Source organism: Trichomycterus rosablanca, chromosome 20 (assembly GCF_030014385.1).
Source record: "Trichomycterus rosablanca isolate fTriRos1 chromosome 20, fTriRos1.hap1, whole genome shotgun sequence".
NCBI lineage: Eukaryota > Metazoa > Chordata > Actinopteri > Siluriformes > Trichomycteridae > Trichomycterus > Trichomycterus rosablanca.
The window spans coordinates 644,153-671,161 of record NC_086007.1 but is presented as its reverse complement, the minus strand read 5'-3'; the positions used below and the strand labels follow the sequence as shown (position 1 = coordinate 671,161).

General features: G+C 44.0%; 2 protein-coding genes across 3 annotated transcripts in view; one reads left to right on the top strand and one right to left on the bottom strand.

Moving 5' to 3' along the window:
* Nucleotides 1-7,104: 7,104 nt before the first annotated feature.
* On the bottom strand, nt 7,105-11,178 carry ghsra (growth hormone secretagogue receptor a). The gene is made up of 2 exons (XM_063016557.1): nt 10,284-11,178; nt 7,105-8,432 (listed from the first exon to the last, which is right to left on the bottom strand). Exons 1-2 carry the CDS (start codon nt 11,059-11,061, stop codon nt 8,167-8,169), a joined length of 1,044 nt encoding a protein of 347 aa, XP_062872627.1. The 5' UTR covers nt 11,062-11,178; the 3' UTR covers nt 7,105-8,166.
* A 2,406-nt stretch (nt 11,179-13,584) lies between these two features.
* The window catches only part of pld1a (phospholipase D1a), a 30,861-nt gene continuing 17,436 nt past the window's right edge, over nt 13,585-27,009 (top strand). Inside the window, exons 1-8 of one of the 2 annotated variants that reach the window (XM_063017381.1) lie at nt 13,585-13,719; nt 17,786-17,887; nt 20,138-20,307; nt 21,564-21,706; nt 23,313-23,424; nt 24,453-24,518; nt 24,637-24,695; nt 24,814-24,906. In XM_063017381.1, the coding sequence (XP_062873451.1) occupies nt 17,815-17,887; nt 20,138-20,307; nt 21,564-21,706; nt 23,313-23,424; nt 24,453-24,518; nt 24,637-24,695; nt 24,814-24,906 (716 nt within the window). In that variant the 5' untranslated portion in view covers nt 13,585-13,719; nt 17,786-17,814. Of the gene's footprint in view, nt 13,720-13,823; nt 13,874-17,785; nt 17,888-20,137; nt 20,308-21,563; nt 21,707-23,312; nt 23,425-24,452; nt 24,519-24,636; nt 24,696-24,813; nt 24,907-27,009 lie in introns of those variants that run through there. The other variant, XM_063017382.1, reaches the window with a different exon arrangement.

Below are 27,009 nucleotides of genomic sequence, written 5' to 3'. Positions count from 1 at the left end.
CCAGGACCTTCTTGCTGTGAGACGACAGTGCTACCCACCGAGCCACCTTTGTATATAGTTCCTACCTATATGCATCTTTATCTCGTCGCCAGTATAACAGTTAGTACAGGCCCCCCCCCCGACAGCACCCCCCCACCCCCGCCGCTTTATAAGAAACCCGTTTATTTTTCGGACGTTCCTGCAGGCCGCTCGCCGCGCTCGCGTTCCTCAGATCTCCAGATTTTTATTAAACTGAAGGTTTTAAAACTCAAATCCCTGAATTAATCTCCTCCTCGTCTCAACGAGCATAATGAGTAAAGTGAAGCGTTCTCATGCTCCAGAACCCCGAGCTCCAGGGTGTTCAGACGGCTGTAAAACAGGACGGGAATGGATGTGTGTGTGTGTGTGTGTGTGTTTCAGAAAACCTTGCTGGTTTAATCCCACGTGAGCCGGCGTCTGGCGGAGCGGGACGCCCCCCTGAGTCGAGATCCTAATCTGTTTGTTTCTCTTTTGTTTACCGTTCACTCGATTAGTCTGGATTTGTGAGATGTGAGGCGGTAGCGGTAGAGGAAATCGTGAAGTTTTCTGAGACGTCGGGACGCGTTCTGATTTCTGATGAGGGTCAGGGGGTGAAGGACGCAGCCTCGATGCCAATCATGTGAACTCTTGGTCACGATTCAGATTGGGTGACCGGGAAGGCCATTGAAGCAACTTTTTACTGGTAAAGCAAAACCAAACTATCGATATGGATGTTAAAAATCTGATCATATAAAGTGTTCCGGAGTTCCTGAGCACATCCAAGAGAGGCGACGTTTTCTCCACGGTTAGCCACCCAGGTTTTATTTAGTGATCCGAATAAGCTGTGCAGTGCTGTACTGATAAATATACACCGATCAGCCATAACATTAAAACCACCTCCTTGTTTCTACACTCACTGTCCATTTTATCAGCTCCACTTACCATATAGAAGCACTTTGTAGTTCTACAATTACTGACTGTAGTCCATCTGTTTCTCTACATGCTTTGTTACCCCCTTTCATGCTGTTCTTCAATGGTCAGGACCCTCACAGGACCACCACAGAGCAGGTATTATTTAGGTGGTGGATGATTCTCAGCACTGCAGTGACACTGACATGGTGCTGGTGTGTTAGTGTGTGTTGTGCTGGTATGAGTGGATCAGACACAGCAGCGCTGCTGGAGTTTCTAAACACCTCACTGTCACTGCTGGAGTGAAAATAGTCCACCAACCAAAAATATCCAGCCAACAGCGCCCCGTGGGCAGCGCCATGTGAGCACTGATGAAGGTCTAGAAGATGAGCGACTCAAACAGCAGCAATAGATGAGCGATCGTCTCTGACTTTACATCTACAAGGTGGACCGACTAGGTAGGAGTGTCTAATAGAGTGGACAGTGAGTGGACATGGTATTTAAAAACTCCAGCAGCGCTGCTGTGTCTGATCCACTCATACCAGCACAACACACACTAACACACCACCACCATGTCAGTGTCACTGCAGTGCTGAGAATGATCCACCACCTAAATAATACCTGCTCTGTGGTGGTCCTGACCATTGAAGAACAGGGTGAAAGGGGGGTAACAAAGCATGTAGAGTATTAATTTTGTTTGTGCTGGTTATACTGGTTTGTACTGTTGGCACTGTTGTGTCGTTATGCTCGTTATTGCTGGTCACACACTTGTAAGTATTTAGTTTATACTGGTTTTTACTGATCACCAAACTGGCCTATTGAATCTTTTTATTACTGGTTTATGACCAGTATTCATTTTGTTTATGTTGGTTTTACTGATCATCAAACCAGACTCTATGTTTACTGGTTCTTTACTGGTTATGCTGGTCAACATTCAGTATTCATTTAGTTTTTGTATTCACAGTTTGGGGAAGGCCCTTTCCTGCTCCAGTTTAGGCACAAAGCCATAAAGACCTGATCTGGGTTCGATCTCTAAACTAAACCCCATTAAACACAGTTTCTGATCAGTCCAGGTCTTATCATCTGAAGCTGGTGCTCAGGCATCACGTTTGATTATAAACCCAGAACGTTTTTCTTCTGCTGCCGGTTCGATGGTTTTGGGATCGATTGATTATGTCTGACTGTGTAATGAAATCTGAGTGTGCCGTGTCTTCAGCTAAATGTCACGCCGTCCCAAAATAAATGATACACTCGTTCGTTCCTGCAGAGCTCGGAGAACATCGAGAGCGTGGAGCAGATCCTGAGATGATCTGTCTCTAACACGACCTAACTGTGGCCTGGAGTGCAGACGTGTGTGTGTGTGTGTTTATGCATGTGTAGCATCTGCTGTCTCATGTATAAGCAGTACACCTGTAGAACATGTTCTCCATGTTCTTCACCGCCTGAACAAACAACAGAACCGTTTTTTTCTGGAAAGACTTTCATGTTTTTACCATTTTGTCATGAAGAAGCGTAAATATTTATGTTTTTTTTATCAGAGGGAATAAAGTAGAAATTTCAAAATGGAATGTTCTACAAAACCTTCTACCAACTTCATAACCTGACCGTGTTTCTACTGAATCTCCTACGAAGAAGATCACATTTGTAGATGAAGTTACCACAGTAGTGATGAGAAATTTACTGACTGACGTGAAATGTGTGACATCAAATCTGTGATCATCATTTCCCCGTGAATTTAGTAGCACCCTGAATATAACATCCTGTGGTTGTTCTGTATAATATGTCGTATATTTTATATACTTTGAGGATTAGAGGTCTGGAACCTCGTCTGTACTGAGAGCAGCCGCTGTATTTAACCTACACTGGCACAGCGGTTCATTTAATCAACTTTGCTAATGGTTTTTTGGCGAATGTTCACTGTTGGCACCACAGACCCAGCAGATGTTTTTTAATGGGAGGATAATTTAGAAGCGTTTAGAAGCTAAATGCACTGAACAGAGGGAGGGCGGCAGCGCCAAGGGTTGAGAGACTTTTTACCTTTATACGATAATAATTTATTCATTTACACTGTCCATTACTGACCTTCCAGTTCATCCCAAATGTTCATGGGGTCGATGTAGGGATTCTGAACAGGTCATGTTAGTGTATTAACACCACAGACATGCTGGAACAGGATGGAGCTTCTCCAAACCAAAACATGTGTTCACCTAGGGTTAAAAAGTGGCCGTGGCTGAAACACCGGATCACTCTTTGTCATGTTTAGTCTTTAGGCTAGAGTCCGAGTCAATATAATCTACACAAAACATATATTGTAAATGTAGCGTAGAAATAAAGAAATAATCTGTAAGTTCAGATAAAAACAACAACAGATTAGCGAGTGTATTTATCCGTTTTACTTCGTGTCTTTACTTTCCTCCTCATTGTGTAAATGAATGTAATTTCTGTAACAAGAAGGTTCCAGTTAAAAGCTTCAACTGATACGTTTTGTTTTCATTACAGAACAAAAGCGCTCGATAAATCACGGTACAGCGGCCAAAATCCCAAACACGGCAAAAACAATCATAACCGCTGCTTACCTTAGCTTCTGTTCTTCCAGATGCTATTACATTTATAAGCGCGCGTCCCATTAGGAACAGAATCCGTTATTTTGTAAATGTGCTTATAATTAAAAACCTCCAAACTTTTCCCGGTGGTGAAGTAAAACAGGAAGTCGTTAGAAAGCCGATCGAGCGTTTCATTACCACGTCATCTGTGTGACGCAAACCGAATAAATGCAAATAACAGCATTTCTTACTAACAATTACAATCAGAAGCTCTGATTGGTTCAGAAAGCGTCTTTCAACCATTAGCGCCGATTCTGTAGGAGCGTTCCATTCACCCCGGCTGTTCCTGTGAAGTGCACTACGTAGGGTATTCCACCATTTTAAGTAGGGAGCGACGCTTCATCACTACGCCGGAAGCTGCTGGAACATTTACACTTTGTGTGTGTTGTGGGTTAAGACGGCCGGAGCGTTATTATTATTATTATTATTATTATTATTATTATTATTATTATTAGAGAGCAGAAAATGACACGATCAGAATGATGTCGGATCATATATATATATAATTATCACACGTAACTAATGCTGCTGACTTTTGTTGTACACGAGTCATTTTTTCTGAGTCACGAGTCGAGTCCGAGTCATTTGAAACGAGTCCCCATCTCTGAATCCAAGCAGTACTGGAACTTAACCCAACAACATTCCAATCACCGGTCCAGCCACTTCACCGCTGAGCCGCTGGAGTCGCTAAATGATTTTATATTTACCGGCTTGTCGATGCTTGAAAAGTAATTTACCAATTATCCAACATTTCAAGCTTTAAATATAATCATTTTGACCCCAACTGGGACTTCTGGTACATTAGAGTAACGATGGTGCGTGTCAGGACCATCTGGCTGATTAGCGTGTTAATTGTTGTGCATTAGCATTTTGCGTTTTGGCGTTTAGCATTCCAGATATTTTATAAGCATTTGGGGAACGGCCAACGTCGTCCAAAACAAAATTATGAACCTCACAAAGCTCGAGAGACTAAAGAGATCAAAAAAAGCTAACAACATCAACTACATGAGGACAAACAAACAGGAGAACAGTGGTAGCTCAGTGATTAAGGGACTGGACTGGTAATCAGAAGGTTGCTGGTTCAAATCCCACCACTTTTTCAGTTCTCTCCTGTCGAAATCGTAGCTAGAAGGTGGATTGGTGGTTAAATTTACCCCAGGCATAAGAAGTAAGTGATAGAGTGAGACGTCACCAACGTCGAGGTCCTCGAGCAGGCGGAGATCACCCGAGTAGAAGCCATGCTCCTCAAGGCACGGCTTCGTTGGGCAGGCCACGTGTCCAGAATGGATGACCATCGCACGCCCAAGGTCGCGCTGTATGGCCGGCGCAACAGAGGGGCCCAAAGGAGGGCTACAAGGTCCTCCTCAAGTCCTCCCTCATCACCTGTAACATCAGCCCTTCCCACTGGTCCCTGGTGGAGGACAGTTCATACAGCCGTCCAGTCCTTCGAGGACGCCCAAAGAGCCGGTCTGGAAGAGAAAAGGAGCAAGCGGAAGAGCAGGACCATCAACGCTCCTGACCACACCCAGACCTTTGTCTGCAGACACTGTGGCAGAACCTGCCTGTCTCGGAATCTTGAACATTCCAAGGTTTGGAGGTTTAGATTATTGGACTAATCAATCAGGAACTTGATCCATCCATCAGATGCACAGACCACAATGTGTACCGTAGACCTTCACTCAGTGGCCACTTTATTAGGAACACCTGTACACCTGCTCATTCATGTAGTCAGTCAGTCGGACCTTCAGCGTGGTGTGGTTGTTGGTACCAGGTTTGAGCTTAGTTTGAGAAAGCTGATCTTCTTCTGAGAAAGTTTACACAAAATGATCCCTAAGAAAACCCCAAAACATCCAGTAAGCAGCAGTTCTGCGGATGAAACCACCTTGCTTTATCCAGACTGGAAAAAGAACCCTACATGGCCAAGAGTATGTGGACACGCCTCCTAAATGTTGATTGCCAGGCCTTCTGGTTCAACATCAGACAGTCCTCACAAAGCTTTACAGGTCTAAATAAACACAAAAGCCTACAGACACTCTCCAAAATCTTGCAGAAAGACTTCCCAGAGGAGTGGAGGCTGTTATAGCCACACATAGTTATGGTTCTGCAATGAGACGTCCAATAAGCTCATGGTCAGGGCCACACATACTTTGGGTTATACAGTGGATCTCTGTCGGAGGTCCTGATCTCTGTTATGACTTAACACCGGCGATAACGACGTTCCAGATGATGTACGAAGCTGAAGGACGTTCCTCAGAAGTCCAGGCAGATCTGATCTGACGTGAAGCTAAATGGCTCCGTTCTAAATAACCACCAAGCGGGACACGATGGCATCCACAAGGGCGTGGTTTATTATCATCATTACACAGAGGTCATCTGTCCCGTTGACGATCATCACCATCCATCACGCTACACACACACTGGCATCGTTTACCCAGCCTGGCACCGCTCCGTCTCATCAATAATGTACCGATTAGCTCAAACGGTTATGGGGGTGGAAAACCAGAGAATCTCTTCAGATGCCACCTGAACAGCGGGCACAAAGTTCCTCCACAAACGAGGATGAATCTCGTTTTAAACTGAGACGTGCTGGCACGGCAGGAAGCCCCGAGCTCCTTGGTTTGAACCTCGCCTCCGGTCACTGTAGAGTTCTGCTCGTTCTCCACGTCGACGGTCTCCATCTCCATCGTCTGGAGTTTCCTCCAGCCCTTCAAAGACCTTCAGAAGGTGGTTCCAAGTACAGAAAAAGTATGTGAACCCCCGGTGGTTTTAACGTTTCGGCTCATCGTGGAAGTTTGGGGTCCAGCGTGGCCGAGAGTTACTAAACTAGCTTCTGATTCTCCAGAGTGATTTCATCAAGCTTTACAAGTGGCCGCTGCCTCATTCGGCGAGCTCAGCGACGGCTCCGATTCACTTTCCATTACCTCCCAAAACACACACACACACACACACACACACACACACACACACGGCAGAAGCAATTGAGTAAAGGAAATAAAATCAGTTCAGAAGCTTGTAGTGAAAACCTCTTCCACATTCATCTCAGTAAGCACTACACGCTGCATGATGGAGCTCATTTATTCTACACATTTAATGTTCTGTGCTGCGCTGGACGACTGAACTGACCATAAAAATAAATAAATAAATAAATAAATAAATAAATAAATAAATAAATAAATAAATAACATTCTATACAGTGAACAGCGGCCAAAGCTTATTTAACACACCAACATTCTTTTCATGTTTTTCTTCAATCATTTAGTTTCGAACCTTGGATGAATTTTAACAGGCTGCACACTCCCGGAGAGATTAAACATCGTTGTGGTTCAGTGGAGTCCTAACACTTCAGATTGATCACTTTAAACCGTTTTCTTTCTTTCTTTGAGTAAAAGATGTCAAATATGGATGGTGAAATGTACACAGACGCACTTTCTGAGTGTGCGAAAGCTTTTTCTATTGCCTCCACACACCCGCGGGATTGACCGATGGTCAGGTGTCCACATACTTTTAGCATACAGTGAATCTACGTTTGGTATTACAGAGACGAAGTGAACACGCAACCACATCCATGAACACATGCAGAAATCTCACAACTGTATATTTTTTATTTTATATATGATTTACACGTTATATACACACACTCATGATCATGCTTCATACGAGGAAATATGTACATCATTTACACATTTTAACATGTCTTGAATATTTACATTATTATGCACATTCACATCATTTAAACTGAAAGGAACAAAACTTTATTAAAATAATTTGAACTTTTTTTGCATCAATGCAAAGGTAAAACGTGCAACTGTTTATATTACAGTGGGACATTTACCACACACACACCCACAGTGGGTAGGTGAAGTGAGTAGGCGGGTGAGTGAGTGAATAAGTGTGTGAATGATGAATTAGTTATAAATAATAAATGTAATAAGTAAGGTTATAATGTGTAAGAGTGAGTGGGTCTGATGTCATGTGGATGAATCAGTTATAATGAATGAATGAATGAATGAGTAAGGTTATGAGGTGCATCACTCTCACGTTACCTGTCCAGGTGTGAGGTGATGCTGCCGTTTCTACAGTGATTCTGTCCTCCAGATTTATTTCATTTAAGGCAACTTAATATCTCCCCCATCTTACAGCCAAAAGTATGTGGACGCCCCTAATAACTGAAGTGTTACAATGGCAGTACAATAAGAATGCCACCTTAACTGTGATGCCACCCAGGATGATAACAAGTCAGACGTTAAAATAATGTCCTGCTGATGAACTACCGAATTCCAAACAGCTTCTGATAAGCATCGGCTATAGTGGTGTAAAGCACGCCACTACTGGACTCTGGATCAGTGGAAACACTATTTCCGGACTCCACCTGCTACGCCTGTCTGAATGCCTGCTGCAGACCAAAAGGTTCAAGAGAAACGGAATAGTATGGTTCACTTTGTAGCAACAGTTTAGGGAATGCCCTTTCCTGCTGTATAGTATAGCATTTTGGAAGAAGGAACCCTTCCAACCACACCAAACTCACTATGTCTTTAAGGGACTGGACAGAGTCACAGCCATCCTGGAAGAGTGAAAGTCCTTACCGAACAATGAGTACTTAAAAAAGGGTGTCCACATACTTTTGGCTATACAGTGTAGGGCATGACATACAGCTCCATCAGCAGCTGATGCTGGACTCGGTGAAGCTGGGCGAGCTCTGGCCGAAGAGGCGCAGCGCGGCGTTCCGGTACTTCTTGCACATGGAGATGTACAGGATGGGGTTGATGGCGGCGCTGAGGTAGAAGAGCACGAAGGAGACCAGGTTGCAGTACTGAGAGATCAGAGACGCCAGCGGAGACGAGAAGGCCTCGGGCGACGCCGAAAACAGGTAGCGGCCCACGTGGAACGGGAGCCAGCACAGCACCACGGCGAACACCATCGCGGCTAGAGAAGAACACGAGGAGAGAGTTTAAGTAAGCGCAGAATAGACACCTACCACAAGGGGGCTCGTATTTTTCTTCACACTTTGTCCTGGTCAGGGTTGCCACAGGTCCAGTGCCACGCTTGGCAAAAGGCAGAAATACCCATGTCTGTGTGGACGCTCGTGGCTCTTTGTAGCCTAGTGGTGAAGGCACTGGACCAGTAATCAGAAGGTTGCCGGTTCAAGCCCCACCACTACCAGGTTGCCACTGTACAACCCCCCCCCCCCCCAACAGTCCAGTACACCACCAATGTGCACTCCACCACTGCCCGCCTACCACTTAGATTGCGGAAGCAAGCATAATACTGCAGTCAGTGGCGGGTCTCATCATTAATACGGTCTCCGACAGGAGCGCGAAGCTAGGCGAGGCGAGGCGGGGCGGGGCGGTTGGGTGAAAATGAAGCGCTCTGATTGGCCGAAAGCACTCCGCTTACGCGCAGATCTCTGTGGCTCAGCGGCGGAATCAACTTTAGTGACAACCTGACTGAAACTGGTGAAATGCGAGATCAAACGATATGCGTGCTTTAGAACATGGAATCGTACAAGCGTGCACGTTGGCAGGTCTGTACGTTGCTTTGGATGAGAGCATCTGCTCAATGCAGACAATGTCAATTTTGGATTCGCACGTCAGAGGAGGCGTGTGCTAGCCTGCAGGAAGGGGGCGCCAGAGTGCACTAGGAAATTCAGCATATCCAAATTGCATCTCCTTACTCTCGGTGGATCGTTCTCGCCCTGTCCAGAACATCCCCCCCTCTGGTACCCCAACCTCCTGCATGCCCTTCCTCACCACTTCCGACGTTCACTCCTCTTCACCTCCGCCCCATGGAGCTCTCACCCACTCCGGAGTGGTTAATGGATTTGGATGCGTATTTGTATGCGACGACTTCCCGCTGGTTTCATTTCCCATGTGCCACAAAGGGTGGTAATAAGATTTCACATCACTGCGTCGGCTATTAATTTATCGGAACATTAAAAGCACAGTATCAGGGCGAATGCGACTACGAACGGAGGCTTTTTTATTACAATATCACGTATATATCCTGCAGGATCACATTTATATTCAAATGTATTTCCTTTATAACGTCTGTTCCTTTGTGTGAGGGCAAGTGATGACAGTATTAAGCTTATAACAGACGGGTAGATCAGTGGGCACCTCCGGGAGGAGCAGATACGGCGTCCAAGCTGGTGTCTGTTTTATTTTTTTCACCAACGTTTTTATTAATATTCATCAACTTAAAGATGCAGTATAGGCCAAAAGTATGTGCACACCTGACCTTGAGATTGTTCAAATCCCATTTAAAAACCAAGTGGATTACCATCACTATGACTTTTTGCAACTGTAACAGCCTCCACTCTTTTGGAAAGGCTTTCCAGAAGATTTTGGACTATGCCCGTTGTAGTCCGAGCCCATTTAGTGCCCAAAAGAACATTAATCCCAAAGGTGTTTGATGAGATTGGTGTCAGGGCCCTGTGCTGGCCTGGCCACTGAAGTTCCAAACTAGGACCTTCCCTAAAATGTTGTCACAATATTGGACTTTTTAGTCATCCAGCCTAAGCTGGATAATTAGGAGAGGTGTTTACATACTTTTGGCTGTATAGTGTATTGAGTATAATATTCAAACCTTGCTGTATTGGGCTGAAGGCAGAGCAGTGATATAGAACACCTAGCAGCACCCTAGCAACCACCTGAAACACCAATGCAATCATTAGCAGTGACCGAATATGATGTTTGAACCCAGCTTCCTGGGTGCCTGGTGATGTTGGGCACCCACCCCTCCAAAAAACAGCTTTACCTTTTACGTAAAGACACTCACCCAACATCTTGATGGTTTGTCGATTGCTGCTGTCTCTGCTCTTCATGCTGTCTCTCCTTCTCCTCTTCCTCCTCCACAGCTTCCTCCCGATTAGCCCGTACAGGACGGTCAGGCAGAAGACCGGCAGCAGGAAGAACCCACTGGAGACCCACACCATGGCGCTGAGCAGGCCGGTCCGGGCCCCGAACTCCGTGGCCTTGCATTCACTCGTCTCTCTCCAGTCGGTCCCGTTCTCATGCTCGACGCCGACCAGAACGAACACGGGTCCGGCGCTGCAGAGGGCCACCATCCAGAGAGCCACGATGAGTCCGCGCACACGCCGCTTGGTCACCGCCACTTTGGCCCTGAGAGGGAAGCAGATAGCGAAATACCTCTCGGCGCTAAGGGCCGTCATGTTCAGGATGGTGGAGTAGGTGCAACACTCGCTGACGAACTGGAAAAGCTTACACAGCACGTTTCCCAAAGTCCACGGCCTGTAGCGCCACATGCGGTACAAGTCCAGCGGCAGGCACAGGAAGATCAGCAGGTCCGAAAACGCCATGCTCACCAAGTACAAGTTGGTGGTGGAGCGCATCTCCTTGTACTTAAACACCACCATGATGGTGGTTAAATTCCCCGTCGCGCCCGCAAGGAAGAAGAGCACACAGGTCACGGTTACCACAGTGAGAACCGGCACAGGGAAGATGCCAACCGGGGGCGAGGTGTTCATGTACGCGTCAGCATCCCAAATAAAGTCACAGTTTGACGAACAGTTGGAGCCATTCGTCCACACGTCCATGATGAAAAGACGCTAAATAATTTGGTTCATCAGCAGTTTTTGATCATTTTCCATCCTGAACTGGCTCCACAATGCTTTTATACCTGACAATGATCAACATCTACAGTCTAGTCAGGAACTTCTAAAAACGAATAAACAAAAAAATCATGAATTTTCAATCAAAGCATAAAAACACAGAGAACAAGGGATCATCCAGACTGTTAAAAATGACACTAATGTAAACAGTAACAGCATTACAAGTTTATAAATGTTAACAAAAGTCCTTTTATAGGGTAGAATTGTTAGAATCCAATTGATGTAACATAGGTTTTTGCTTTAAACTTCATTTAAAAAACAATATAGATAGAAATTATTTGTACAAACAATTTAGAAATAACACATATGGCAACCATACATTAAAATATTTAAATACTGAATACTTTCAATAATAATGTTTGGCACTTCTTTAACAAAAGTATCACTAAACCTTGAATTGTTTTTGTTTAAACGTTAAAAAGTAAATATTCTATGTAAATTCTATGTATATGTAATAATAATAATAATAATAATAATAATAATCAAGCATTAGAAATGCTATTTACAATTAGATTGACTTGTGACTAATTTATAACAGATTATCTAGACTGTGTAATATCATATCACCCAAAACTAACAAAACTTTCAGCTAAAGTAAACAATAAAATCATAACAATAGACACAAACTAGAAATTTCATTATATAAATATCCAACATCAATTACATTGGAAAGAACCCCAAATTAGCACTAGCAGATTTTCCTGTACCGAAATGTCTCCCATTTCAGTCTATTTAACACAAGGAACCGTTCAAAAGGAAAAGAAAAGTCTTCCAAGTCTTCAGTCATGGGAATAATATCCAAAATAGTCGAAAAAATCCTTTTATTTCTCGTTTTCTATATAAAAACAGAATCCATCTTTCTGAGTCAGATTCCTGTCAGAGAAGAAGCGCGGGAAAATGACTGAGCACAATCAGCGCGAGCCGGGCAAGGTGATGCAGATACGGCGCGCGGCCGCGTCCCCGCCACACAGTGCGCGCGCTCCCGAGAGTAGCACAAAGTTAGAGCTGCTCGATTCTTTAGTTGACTGAGTCGACTCCACATGTGATTCTGATTCCATGTACTGTATTTTAAACCAAAGGAGTCAATTTATTGAGTCGATTCTAAATAGTACGGTTCTCCATTCATGATTCCCAAATCAAGATTCATAAAAAAATATGAACATTACAGTTGATAATTTACTCATCTACATTCATATTATTATTTGTTTTTTTACTTTGTCACGGTCATCTATCTATCCGTTAATCCGTTTATCCGTCTGTCTGCCTGCCTGCCTGCCTGTCTATCTATCTATCTATCTATCTATCTAAAATGCCACCTAAAAATGCACTCACTGAAGCGAGCCAATGTTTAATATATTTTATTATTTCTTTTAAAATAAAACAATTAATTTTAGACACGGTCACTTGCCAAACATTGTGATGTTTATATGACCTTTAATGTGCTGTAATTACAAAATCTGATCACTAGATGAAGACAAAGCCTGGAGACTGAACCCATGGAACCCACTGAACCCATGGAAGGCAAAGGAGTCGTTTATATTAATGTTGAATGAAAGTTTGGGGATTGTCATATGCATTTTATGTCAGGATACGAATATGGAACATGTTTTGCAACTCCGGGGTTCTGGGGAACTGGGTTCAATCATTCAGATCCATAAACAAATAAATGAAAGAATGAATTTGGTGGAAATATCTGGAGACTTGATGAAACATAAATGTAGAAATAAACGAGCAAACCAGGTTTATCATAAGACCCAAACTCAAACTCAACAGACTGTTACTAGTATCTGAGGAGCACAGAACCAGGTTAGATTCATTTTGCTTATACTTGTATTGATGTTCAGTCAAAAGCCCCTCACTTCACCATGATCTTTACATATCTGCTGGTAAAATCATGATGTGTTGCTGTCGATCACTAACCACTAAAGCCAAAATTCCACCACATGATGCACCTTTGACACATTTTCTGCAGAAAACTTCTGCACATTTTTATGCACAAATTGCAGCAACACAAGACATGCATTGTTGCACGAGCAAAAGTTATAGTGCATTTAATGATTTGTGTTCTAGTACTTTATAATTGTCAACATGTGCAGACAAAATGAGGTGCAGGCACTTTATCGTTGCTTTAAAAATGGACAAAACAGGAGGGGAGCACAAACTTTTGCACGCTACTGAATCCTGTAATTAGCAGTATTAGTGATGTTGTTGTATAAAGAATAAGAGAACAGGGCTGGATGAACCACTTTATTAGGTATTTAAGCGTTAAATGTGTAATAAAACCATGTGGTGTTAGTGAGAAGCAGACTGAGATCAGGCTAGCGAATACTCTAACGTGATTGGTGGAAAGTGAGTGATTGACAGGTAGACATAGCGACAAAGTCCCGCCCCGTCACACACACACACACACACACACACACACACACTCACACACACACACACACTCGGCCTGTGAGAGCAGTGTTACAGTGTGTCAGTGTGTGTGTTCAGTGTCGGATTGTTCTGTTCGTGTTAAAGGTTTCGGTTCGACTGAACTACAGCTGCACAGGAGTCAGAATGAGAAAGAACCGATTACATGTACAGGTCAGTCACACACACACACACACACACACACACACACACACACACACACTTCTCAGAACTGTGTGCGTCATTCTAGAGTTAGGTGTGTAAAAAGAGTGTTTACTGTGGCATTGTGTGTGAGTATGTACTATGACAACTATGACAGCAAGTAAAGGTAAGTCTGTGGTAACGTGTGTGTGTGTGTGTGTGTGTGTGTGTGTGTGTGTGTGTGTGTGTGTGTGTGTAACTTAATTAGTTGTGTAATTATGTAGTGAAGTGTGTGTGTTCGTGTGTAGTAACTGTATATATGTACAGTAACTGTGTGTGTGTGTGAAGTAACTTAATGTGTGTGTAAAAAAACCCGACATCTGTTAAGTAACTGCATGTGTGGGTGTATGTAAAATAATTGTAGGTGTGTGTACAGTAACTGTGTGTGTGTGTGTGTGTGTGTGTGTGAAGTAGTAGTAGTGTGTGTAAAGTAACTGAATGTATGTGTGTAAAGTAACGATGTGTGTAAAATAATTGTAGGTGTGTGTGTACCGTAGGTAAGTGTGTGTGTGTGTGTGTGTGTGTAAAATAAGGTTATGCATGTGTGAAGTAACTGAATGTGTGTGTGTGTGTGTGTGAGTAAAATCACTGTATGTGGGTGTGTAAAGTAACTGTGTGTCTGTGTGTGTGTGTGTGTGTGTGTGTGTGTGTGTGTGTGTGTGTTAAGTAACTGAATAAATGTGTATGAAGTAACTGAGTTATTGTGTGTACAGTAACTGTGTGTGTGCAAAATCATTATGTTTATTATATATAATTATGTATATTATAAAGTAACTGTGTATGTATAGTGTGTGTATGTGAGTGTACAGTAAGTTTATGTGTGTGTGCAGTAACTGTGTTTGTACAGTGTGTGTATTGATTGACTGGTTGAATACTTTATTGATCCCCAAATGGGAAGCGTGTGTGTGTGCGTGTGTGTGCGTGTGTGTGCGTGTGTGTGCGTGTGTGTGTGTGTGTGTGTGTGTGTGTACACAGTACCAGACTGAGTGGATAAATAAATGGTTGGTGCAGTGACCATCAGTCTATATGTTAATAAAAAGTTTTATTTAGATGATATATAAATGAAATATTAACATAATAATATATAAACAATAAAATATTTAGTTATAAAATAGAACATAAAGATCATGGTAATGCAGTCAGCAAAATAATAATAATAACAATAATAGTGCAGATGAGTTGTATAGGTTGTGGTTTGTCAGGTTCTCCTCTGGCTCTCGGTTCCTCTCTGTTCTACAGAACTGAAGCTCTTGGTTTGTTTGATGTTTTGATGCAGACGGAGTCCCGGAGCTCTGACCTGCAGGTACGATTCATGACTGTCGGGGTGTGTTTACATTATTCACAATCTGGTGTTACCTGTTTCTACAGCAGACAGGTCACAACATTACCCACAATACCACGCTGCTCTGTTGTGATCAACAGTCGGTTATTGTAATGAGGAAATAGCTTCTCTTTATGTTAACAAAAACGGAAGATATTCTCACACTGGTGCAGAGAACTGGATCTACAGGAACCAGGAACACCATGAGGAGCACTGATGGCTGCTGGAGTTCCATCACTGTAATACAATAAGAGAACTTGAGCTGGTGGTGGGATGGAGATGCAGCCTGCAGTAACAGTTTCAGGGACGTTCTCATGCATGGGTGCAGCCTGCAGCCAGTGGGGACACGTCCAGGATAAAGTTGTGGCTTGATGGTATGTGATGATGGAAGGGCTGGTGAATGGGGGGCAGATTAAGGACATGCACCAACAAGACGTGGGAGGAGATGGATCCTGTTAAACTCTGTACAGAGACAGAAATGTTAGAAACGTCCAGGGATGAACCTGTGGTGACCTGCAAGACGTCTGGCTGCAGACGAGGCCTTGCAGGGATGTGTCCTGAACGGAGGGGTAAACGATTGACACGTGGCCTACAGGAAGTGTGAGGTGAGGCTTGCAAAAACGTGACTCCTTGAGATGAAGCCAGAGAAGAACTTGACATGGATGGAGGTGAGGCTTACAGAATCATGGAAGAATGGAGGTGAGACCTGAATAAACATGGCAGGGAAGATGAAGCCTGGAAAAATGGTCAGGTGGGGTCTAGAGAAACTTGGGTTTGGAGAAACATGGTAAGGATTGGAGAACGGTCCTGGAGAAACATGCAGGAGATGGAGATCTGGCCTGGAGAAACAGCACAAGAAGGAAGATGAGGTCTTGTCTGAATTTAGAGAGAATAGAGATGGGATCTCCATCTGAAGGGTTGAAGAACGGTCCTGGAGAAACATGCAGAAGATGGAGATGAGAATACAGAGCGAGAAGGAAGAGAATGGAGATAGGATCTTCACCTACAGGGCCATGATGGGAAAAACATGAGGTCTGCTGGGACCTGATGGATTCTGGAACCTGGTACAGAGATACGGGTCCTGCTGATTGGTGATGGGTGCAGATATGGTCTGAAGTGGGACTGGTTCCTGTTAAATGACGTACGGTAGAAAAACCCCCCCAATGTTTAATGTTGAGGCACATCGGCAGTAAAACCCAGACAGGAAGTCACTGACAGGAAGTACAGGCTGATATCCCACTGTCCTACCCCCCCCACCAACAGACCATGCTCATGTTCCTTCTATGAAGGGTACGCATGCACTGTTTGGGTCATCTGGGGTTAGTATAATACACTGATGCATCTTCACCCAATATTCACACACAATATAATCAAAAGTATGTGGACACCTGAGCTTGTTGGACTCTACCATAAGCGTTTATATGAGCCCTAAAATGAACCCCATTGAAGCTTTCGGGTGAAGTTTAACATCATTAGTGACCCAGGGCTTCTCGTCCAGCGTCAGAGCCTGAACACATAAATGCTCTCTTAATTCAGTGAGTCCAAATTCCTACAGACACACTCCACAATGTCCTGGCAAGTCCTCGCAGAAGAGTATTCACAGTGTAAGTATCATTGCTTTTGGCCCTGGGAGACTGGACGAGTGTTCCCTGTTCCCACCCTAAATAAAACCAGATTTTTAATTCTGTTCTCGTGTTCTGTACTGTGAGAACGTGACGTCTGGGTTTATTTTAAGGCTTGAGGGACGTAACCTTTGACCTCGTGTCCTTCTGACCCAAATGTAACGTCAAGGGGTCAAACGGAAATAAAACCAAGACGGTTCTCACCTGTGACACTGAATATTTTATTAATAATAATAATAATAATAATAATAATAATAAACTGTAGTGATATTAATTACAAACCCCATGAATGACTGAATGAACAAATGACTGAGTAAATGATTAATTTAATGAATAAATTGTCAATTGATCAGATGACTGAATGAAAAATTAAATGAATAAATAATTGATTGAATGATTAATATATAAATAAATTGTTAATTGATTGAATGAATGATTAAATGAATAGACGATTAATTAAATAAGTAAATGAATGAATGAAGTTTTCAATGACTGATAAAATGAATAAATTAATGATGTTTTGAATGAATGATTAAAAAAATTAAAGTTTAAATAAAGTAATAAATGAGGGTTTTATTGAATGAATAAATGAATGAGTAATTGAATGAATGAAGGATTAAATGACCGAATTAATTAATTAATGAGGTTTTGAATGAATGAAATTATGTGTTTGAATAAATGAATTTCATCGAATGACTGAATAAATAAATTATTAAATGAATGAATGAATAAATAATTGATTGAATGAATGAATAAATGAAAGTTTAAATAAAGTAATGAATGAGTGTTTATTTAATTAATAAATGAATAAGTAATTAATTGAATGAAGGATTAAATAAATTAATGAATACATTAATTAATGAGCTTTTGAATGAATGGATGAATGAAATTAATAAACGACTGTTATTGTGAATAAATGAATGTTGGTTCTTCATGTTGGAACTCGACACACTTTTATGAGTGATTGTAAACCTGATACCACACACACACACACACACAAGCATGCTGATACAGGAACCATAGTGACTGGGTGGGTGTGTGTGCGTGTGTGTGTGTGTGTGCGTGTGTGCGTGTGTGTGTGTGTGTGTGTACACAGTGAGCTGACCTCTATCAGAAATTAATGATATGGTGGAGAGTTTGGACCCTCGTGAGCTGGACTTTGGTGATGATGAAGCGGAGGACGTGGACTTTGATTCCGGTCAGTTCTTCACTTTAACTTGTTTATGATGATTTATTGATATTTTCTGAGCCACAGATCAAAGAGCTCATATGACCCCTTCAGAGAGACTGACGTGTAGAGTGGCTGTGAAACGTCCTCCACCACGCTTTAAAGCTGATGAGTGTTTCTGTACTCACAGTTACTAATGCTGTAGCTCATCGTGCTCACAGGTACACAGGGTACATGGAGCCAAAATATAATAACAAATAAAGTTTGTGCACCCCTGCCTGGTCAGATTTTAGGGGGGAAATAATCGGTCATGTTTTACCGAGAACAAGTAATAATAAATAATAATATTTTTTATTTGTTTTTGCATTACATTTTAATTTTTTTTTTTTTTTTTTTTTTTTTTTTTTTTTTTTTTTAAATTTTTACCCCTTTTTCTCCCCTTTTTAGCGCATCCAATTGTTCAATTAGCATCGTGCTTCCTCTCTGTCTATGCCGAACCCTGCCCTGACGGAGGTGATTGAAGCTAACCCGTATCCCCTCCGAAACACGAGCAGCAGCCAGATGCATCTTTGCCACCCACACATTGACGAGTTTGGCGCCACCTAGCGTTGCATGCGGAGAGACACACCCTAAGTGCACCCCCTCCCATCTCTGTGTAAGCGCCTCCAATCAGCCGGCAGAGAACGCAACCGCATTCTGACAGAGAGAGCCCCACATCCGGTTCTTTGTCCCACCCCCGACATGAGCAACCGGCCAATCGTTGCTCATATAGCCACTCAGCTTCGAACCGGTAAAGCAAGGCTGGATTCGATACCACGCTTCTCAGAATCCAGCCCTGGTTGCAGCGCGTTTCTTTTTACCGCTGCGCCACCTGAGCGGCCTTTCTTTTCTTTTTTTTTTTTTTTTTTTTTTTAAATGTATTATTTATTTATTCATTTATTTTTGGCATTGCATTTTAATTGTTCTTTTATTTTTTAAAATGTATTATTTTTAATTATTTTTTATTTATTTTTGCATTACATTTTAATTGTTCTTTTATTTTTGTATTTATTTTTTGCATTACATTTTAATTAAATTTTATTTTATTTTCTTTCACTACAGCGATGTGTTCTGTGTGATGTTTGTGAATTGCCACTGTAACACTGTCATTTCCCTTCAGGGATAAATAGAGTGTTTAATCAATCAATCAATCAATCAGTATTGATTAGTAAAATTTAGCATAATCGTACCACAAAATGTCTTTTTAACCTCTGAAAATGACATGTATTGAAAATTTGCATTAAAATGTGCAGGAACTCCAGCGATCCTGGCGTGGAAGTAAACAATGTGTTAACATGGTGTTAAACCAAGAAATAAAGAAATATAATGTGCAGGACCGGGGGTGTGCAAACTTTTGCATCTGAAGTGCCTGTGGTTTGTTGTAGGTAACCCAGCAGGTTCTCGTTTTAGCGTCGCTGGTGAAACCAGTTTCAGTCTCAACAAAACAATGCAATGCCAACGTTCCCATTTAGTGGTGAAGCTAACTGGAATTTGCACTGGTTGTAAGAGGAACTGGGATTTGATCACATAAAGCTGCTGGTATAGAGCGCAGAACTGGAAAGAAGGACGAATAAAACCACCAGAGGAACATTTGTCCTCAAAGTGACTTACAAATGACCATCTAATACAGTCCAAGTGTTTGGATGAAGGGCCTTGCTCAAGGGTCCAACAGTAAACAGTGGCAGCTTGCTTGTAGTGGAGCTTAAACCAGCAACCTTCTGATTTTTAGTCCAGTTCATTAACCACTAAGCTAGATTCTCTCAAAGACTGATGTAAGACCAATAAGAGTAAAATCTGGACTGCAGGCAGGCCGGTCAAGCACACGCGCTCTGTACCAATCAGGGACTTCTTGGAAAAAGATGTTGACTTGATGGCAGCATATGTGTCCAAATATACGCCTCCATGGTAATTGTACCTTGACACATTTCGGGTCCCCCATACTATGACATCTTTCACTGATAACAGTCTTGATGGACACGTGTCCACTGTCTTTCTGTCCACCTGAGAGGAGCTCATGCCCAGAGAACTCTGATGTGTTTCTGTGTAGAATTGATGTTCGATTTTCTCTCTGTGTAATAACTCTGTGAGTTTCAGGTTGTGTTTCTTGATGCCGTGGTGGTCTGTGTTCATTGATAATGGTTTTCCGAAGTGCTTTTAGAATATCGCTTATAAACCTGATCAGTAGAATTTACCCATAAAAAGACATTTTTTTATCTACTGTTTCTGTTATTTTGTCCACAGGAGAGTGCCGGATCTCGTTTTCGGCCGTGTACGGTACGGTGGGGTTCAAGGAAACCAGCGCTCGGGTTTACCTCGCCACCGAGCCCATTACAGCCAAAGTTCTGGAGGTGGAGCGCTTCATGAGAACCAAAACCCGCTTCAACCCCTCCGACCAGAGGAACGTGTCCAAGGTACGAGCAGAAACGATGAGGAATGGACCAAAACGTTTAGAATATAAACATCACTAAATGACCAAAAGTATGTGGACACCTGACCGTAAGCTTGGGGGTTTCTACAAGATTTTGTAGTGTGTGTGTAATATTGATGTTCTGCAAGAAACAAGAATGCCTGGTTCACAAAGTAAGTGTTCTAGTTTATCCCAAAGAACTTATCAAACCATGTCAAGCTGAAACAGGAAAGGACCTTCCTCAAACTGTTGTTAATAGTGGGTGTGTCTGAAAAACATGACTTAATAATTAGGATGTGAGTCCACATACTGTACATACACAAACCACCTCCTTGTTTCTACACTCACTGTCCATTTTATCAGCTCCACTTACCATATAGAAGCACTTTGTAGTTCTACAATTACTGACTGTAGTCCATCTGTTTCTCTACATACTTTGTTAGCTCCTTTCACCCTGTTCTTCAATGGTCAGGACCCCCACAGGACCCCCACAGGGCAGGTATTATTTAGGTGGTGGATCATTCTCAGCACTGCAGTGACACTGACATGGTGCTGGTGTGTTAGTGTGTGTTGTGCTGGTATGAGTGGATCAGACACAGCAGCGCTGCTGCAGTTTTTAAACACCTCACTGTCACTGCTGGACTGAGAATAGTCCACCAACCAAAAATATCCAGCCAACAGCGCACCGTGGGCAGCGTCATGTGACCACTGATGAAGGTCTAGAAGATGAGCGACTCAAACAGCAGCAATAGATGAGCGATCGTCTCTGACTTTACATCTACAAGGTGGACCGACTAGGTAGGAGTGTCTAATAGAGTGGACAGTGAGTGGACACGGTATTTAAAAACTCCAGCAGCGCTGCTGTGTCTGATCCACTCATACCAGCACAACACACACTAACACACCACCACCATGTCAGTGTCACTGCAGTGCTGAGAATCATCCACCACCTAAATAATACCTGCTCTGTGGTGGTCCTGTGGGGGTCCTGACCATTGAGGAACAGCATGAAAGGGAGCTAACACAGCACGTAGAGAAACAGATGGACTACAGTCAGTAATTGTAGAACTATAAAGTGCTTCTATATGGTAAGTGGAGCTGATAAAATGAACAGTGAGTGTAGAAACAAGGAGGTGGTTTTATGGCTGTTATGGCTGATCAGTATATAGTGCATAGAGTTCTACCACATACTGATACACTGTGTGTGTGTGTGTGTGTGTGTGTGTGTGTGTGTGTGTGTGTGTGTGTGTGTGTGTGCAGGCCACGTCGGCAGTGTTCCGGATCGAGTTGAAGCATGGGAACTTCACCTGGGTGGTAAAGAGGAAGGAGAAACACTTCATCGAGTTACACCGAGAATTACTGCGCTACAAAACCTTCATGAGGATTCCATTACCCTCCCGCAGGTAACACCCCTAAATACCCCCCCCCCCCCCCCCGTATCACATTAACCCCCTGCCTCGCACCTACAGCAACCCCTATATCACATTTATATTCTGAACCGTGTTATAACATCACATCGTGTCACAAACGCTTTTTTCAGTGTATACGTATGAGCCAAAACTTTATGACCATTATGGTTTGAACACGGGTGGGGCTTGAACCTGGGACCTTCCGATTACTAGTCCATTGAGCCACCTTGGGCAGGGAGATCCAAAGAACCCAGCAGTCACTCTAAAGAAAACTCTCCTGCAGAGATGACAGAACCTGGTGGATGGACAACCATCTGTGGCCATGGCAGCTTCCATAAATCCGGCCTGTATAGCGGAGTGCCGCCATAAAGGTTGAGTAAAATGCAGAAATGTATTCTCCCTCCTCAAGCATCCTCAAGCATACAGCCAAAACAACACTGAAAGGGCTTTGAGGGTTTGTGAAAGTCCTCCAGTGGTCCAGGCAAAGTCTAGACCTCATCAATCATCTGTGGAGAGGCCTGAATACGCTCACCATCCAGTCTGACGGAGCTTGAGAGGATCTGCTATATGACGAGTGGGATAAACTGCCTCAATCCAGCTGTAAATTCTACCAAAGAGGCGTCTACACACCGGCCTCACACTCATTCACAGAAGTATTACAGAATACGAAGGGATCGGTGGACTACCAGGCGAATACGCCCTCCTTGGAGGCCAGGAGCTGATTGGCTACGCTGAATTGGGAGAATAAGCAGGAACGATGCATTAAAAAAGAGTCCACAAAGTATTGAACGAAGGGTCTGAATACTTTTGTTAATTTAATATTTTATTCTCCCTTTTAGCGCGTCCGATTGCGTCACGCTTCCTCTCCACCAATGCCGATCCCCGCTCTGATTGAGGAGAACGAAGCTAACCCACGCCCCCTCCGACACGTGGGCAGCAGCCGTATGCATCTTATCAACTACACTTTGACGAGTGCAATGCGGATCAGCGTTGTGTACGGAGAGACACACCCTGAGAGCACTCTCTTCCCGTCTCTGTGCAGGCGCCATCAATCAGCCAGCAGAGGCCATAATCACACCAGTCATGAGAGTGAGACCCCATCCGGCTTAGTCCCGCCCATATCTGAACGACAGGCCAATCGTTGTTCATGTGGGCACTCAGCCTTAGCCGGCAGGCAGAGCTGAGATTCGATACGATGTATTCCAGATCCAGCTCTGGTTCCAGCGTGTGTTTTTACCGCTGCACCCCCTGAGCGGCTCATACTTTTGTTAATAAGAGAGTTCAGTTCTTGAGGTTTTCACTTTCCGGTGTCTGGTACGAACCAGCAGAAGATCTACTGCGGATCGAACCCGTCTGTGTGCGGTGCTGCGTAGTCGCAGGCCAGTCAAAGCGCCCATGCTAACTCCTGTCCAGCACCTCTAATGGGCACACAGGCATCAGAACTGGACATCGGAACAACAGAAGATCTGATCTGATCTGATTTCCACAAAGATGAAATCATATTTAATTATATGTACTTGTTAGTAATGGTTGAACTCAAAAATTAAGAGTTGTCCACATACTTTCGACCATATTGTATGTAACCTTCTCTCTCCGCTAGTCACACCGTCCGGAGGAAGAGCGTCAGTCGGAGCGAGGTACGTCAGATGCCGGTTTTACCTCGCGGAGGGAGAGAGAACATCACCCGGGACGAGCAGGTCTCCAGCAGACGAGTTAGTGATTCCCATTCCTCCCATTACTGTCGTTAGACTGGATCTGAGGTTTGACTGGTATGGAGGACCAGGATTAGGACTAGATCAGGTTTCTGCATGGAGTATCTGCAGAAGAACATCAGGAGAAGATAAACGTGCCTCTGGTCTTCACCTTCCACTGTCCAAAACGACGTGAAGCTCTTTACTCAAAACTATAAGAACAGTACTGACACGTCTTACAGCCCTAAAAATACAAATACAAATATCATATGGTCTCAAAATATAAAGAGAATAAACTATTAACAGACTTAAATATAATACCCAGCATGCCATGAATTACACAAATATGTGCTGAACGTTGCGTTACATCCAAATAAAATAAATACATTAATAAATGCAAGACACCTACAGCCAAAAGTATTTGGACGCCTGACCATGAGCGTGTCGGACGTGTCATTCCAAAAACAGACGCTGTTGAGTGGGGCTGAGCTCAGGGCTCTGTGCAGCTTCATGCTGGAACAGGAAAGGACCTTCCCTAAACTGTTGCTGCAAAATTGAAAGCATATTATTTCCTGTATATGATTGATTTATTCCAGCTGTTAGTGACTGTTCTGGCTGAAACACATACATTCAGTCATTAGACGGGGCGTCCACATACTTTTGTCCACTTAGTGTAGCGTTCCTGATCTGTTCGACATGCTTATGCTGGAACAGGAAAGGGCCTTCCCTAAACTGTTGCTGCAAAGTTTGAAGCATGTCATTTCCTTTATTGCACCTGTTAGTAACTGTTCTGGCCGAAACACATAAATTCAGTCATTAGACGGGGCGTCCACATACTTGTGTACAGTGTTCCTGATCTGTACGACATGCTCATGATGGACCAGGAAAGGGCCTTCCCTAAACTGTTGCTGCAAAATTAAAAGCATATTATTTCCTTTGATAAGGATTGATATTTTACACCTGTTAGCAACTGTTCTGGCTGAATTCAGTAATTAGAAGTGGCGTCCACATACTTTTGACCCTACCCTCTTCTTCTTCTTGTTCTGCAGAAGCAGTTGGAGGATTACCTGAACAAACTCCTGCGCATGGCCATGTACCGCAGATACCACGCTACTGTAAGAGACCGTTCCTCAAGCTACGCTGCTAATGCTAACGCTAACGCTGATGATGACGGATCTGTGTGTGTGTGTGTGTGTGTGTGTGTGTGTGTGTGTGTGTGTGTGTGTGATACAGATGGAGTTTATAGACGTGAGTCAGATGTCCTTCATTCATGATCTCGGCCCGAAAGGCTTGTGAGTGATAAGAACACACCCCGAGCACTCGGTTCATTAATGACTCGGTTAATTGATGTCTTAATTGGATTAATGAAGGCGGTGTGATTAGTGATCGGTGTGATGTCATGTGTTCCAGAGAGGGGATGGTGTATAAGAGGTCGGGGGGTCACCGGATCCCCGGCATGAACTGCTGTGGGCACACTCAGGTCTGCTACCGCTGGTCCAAGAGGTACACACACACACACACACACACACACACACACTGATTTGGTGGCATGACCTCGTAAGATCTCGTTAGATTTGGTAAGATCTGGTGAGACCTGGTGTTACCTTGTAAGACTTGGTGTGACCTGGTGAGACTTGGTGTGACCCGGTGAGATCTGGTGTGACCCGGTAAGACTTGGTGTTATCCGGTGAGACTTGGTGTGACCTGGTGAGACTTGATGTAAGACTTGGTGTGACCTGGTGAGACTTGGTGTGACCTGGTGAGACTTGGTGTGACCTGGTGAGACTTGGTGTGACCTGGTGAGATCTGGTGTGACCTGGTGAGACTTGGTGTTACCCGGTGAGACTTGGTGTTACCTGGTGAGACTTGATGTAAGACTTGGTGTGACCTGGTGAGACTTGGTGTTACCTGGTGAGACTTGGTGTGACCCGGTGAGATCTGGTGTGACCCGGTAAGACTTGGTGTTACCCGGTGAGACTTGGTGTTACCCGGTGAGACTTGGTGTTACCTGGTGAGACTTGATGTAAGACTTGGTGTGACCTGGTGAGACTTGGTGTTACCTGGTGAGACTTGGTGTGACCCGGTGAGATCTGGTGTGACCCGGTAAGACTTGGTGTTACCCGGTGAGACTTGGTGTTACCCGGTGAGACTTGGTGTTACCTGGTGAGACTTGATGTAAGACTTGGTGTGACCTGGTGAGACCTGGTGTTACCTGGTGAGACTTGATGTAAGACTTGGTGTGACCTGGTGAGACTTGGTGTTACCCGGTGAGACTTGGTGTTACCTGGTGAGACTTGATGTAAGACTTGGTGTGACCTGGTGAGACTTGGTGTTACCTGGTGAGACTTGGTGTGACCCGGTGAGATCTGGTGTGACCCGGTAAGACTTGGTGTTACCCGGTGAGACTTGGTGTTACCCGGTGAGACTTGGTGTTACCTGGTGAGACTTGATGTAAGACTTGGTGTGACCTGGTGAGACTTGGTGTGACCTGGTGAGACTTGGTGTTACCCGGTGAGACTTGGTGTGACCCGGTGAGATCTGGTGTTACCTGGTGAGACTTGATGTAAGACTTGGTGTGACCTGGTGAGACCTGGTGTTACCTGGTGAGACTTGATGTAAGACTTGGTGTGACCCGGTGAGACTTGATGTAAGACTTGGTGTGACCTGGTGAGACTTGGTGTGACCTGGTGAGACTTGGTGTTACCCGGTGAGACTTGGTGTGACCCGGTGAGATCTGGTGTGACCCGGTAAGACTTGGTGTTACCCGGTGAGACTTGGTGTTACCCGGTGAGACTTGATGTAAGACTTGGTGTGACCTGGTGAGACCTGGTGTTACCTGGTGAGACTTGATGTAAGACTTGGTGTGACCCGGTGAGATCTGGTGTGACCCGGTAAGACTTGGTGTTACCCGGTGAGACTTGGTGTTACCTGGTGAGACTTGATGTAAGACTTGGTGTGACCCGGTGAGACTTGGTGTGACCCGGTGAGACTTGGTGTGACCCGGTGAGACTTGGTGTTACCCGGTGAGACTTGGTGTGACCCGGTGAGATCTGGTGTGACCCGGTAAGACTTGGTGTTACCCGGTGAGACTTGGTGTTACCCGGTGAGACTTGGTGTTACCTGGTGAGACTTGATGTAAGACTTGGTGTGACCTGGTGAGACCTGGTGTTACCTGGTGAGACTTGATGTAAGACTTGGTGTTACCTGGTGAGACTTGATGTAAGACTTGGTGTGACCTGGTGAGACTTGGTGTGACCTGGTGAGACTTGGTGTGACCTGGTGAGACTTGGTGTTACCCGGTGAGACTTGGTGTGACCCGGTGAGATCTGGTGTGACCCGGTAAGACTTGGTGTTACCCGGTGAGACTTGGTGTTACCCGGTGAGACTTGGTGTTACCTGGTGAGACTTGATGTAAGACTTGGTGTGACCTGGTGAGACCTGGTGTTACCTGGTGAGACTTGATGTAAGACTTGGTGTGACCCGGTGAGATCTGGTGTGACCCGGTAAGACTTGGTGTTACCCGGTGAGACTTGGTGTTACCTGGTGAGACTTGATGTAAGACTTGGTGTGACCCGGTGAGACTTGGTGTGACCCGGTGAGACTTGG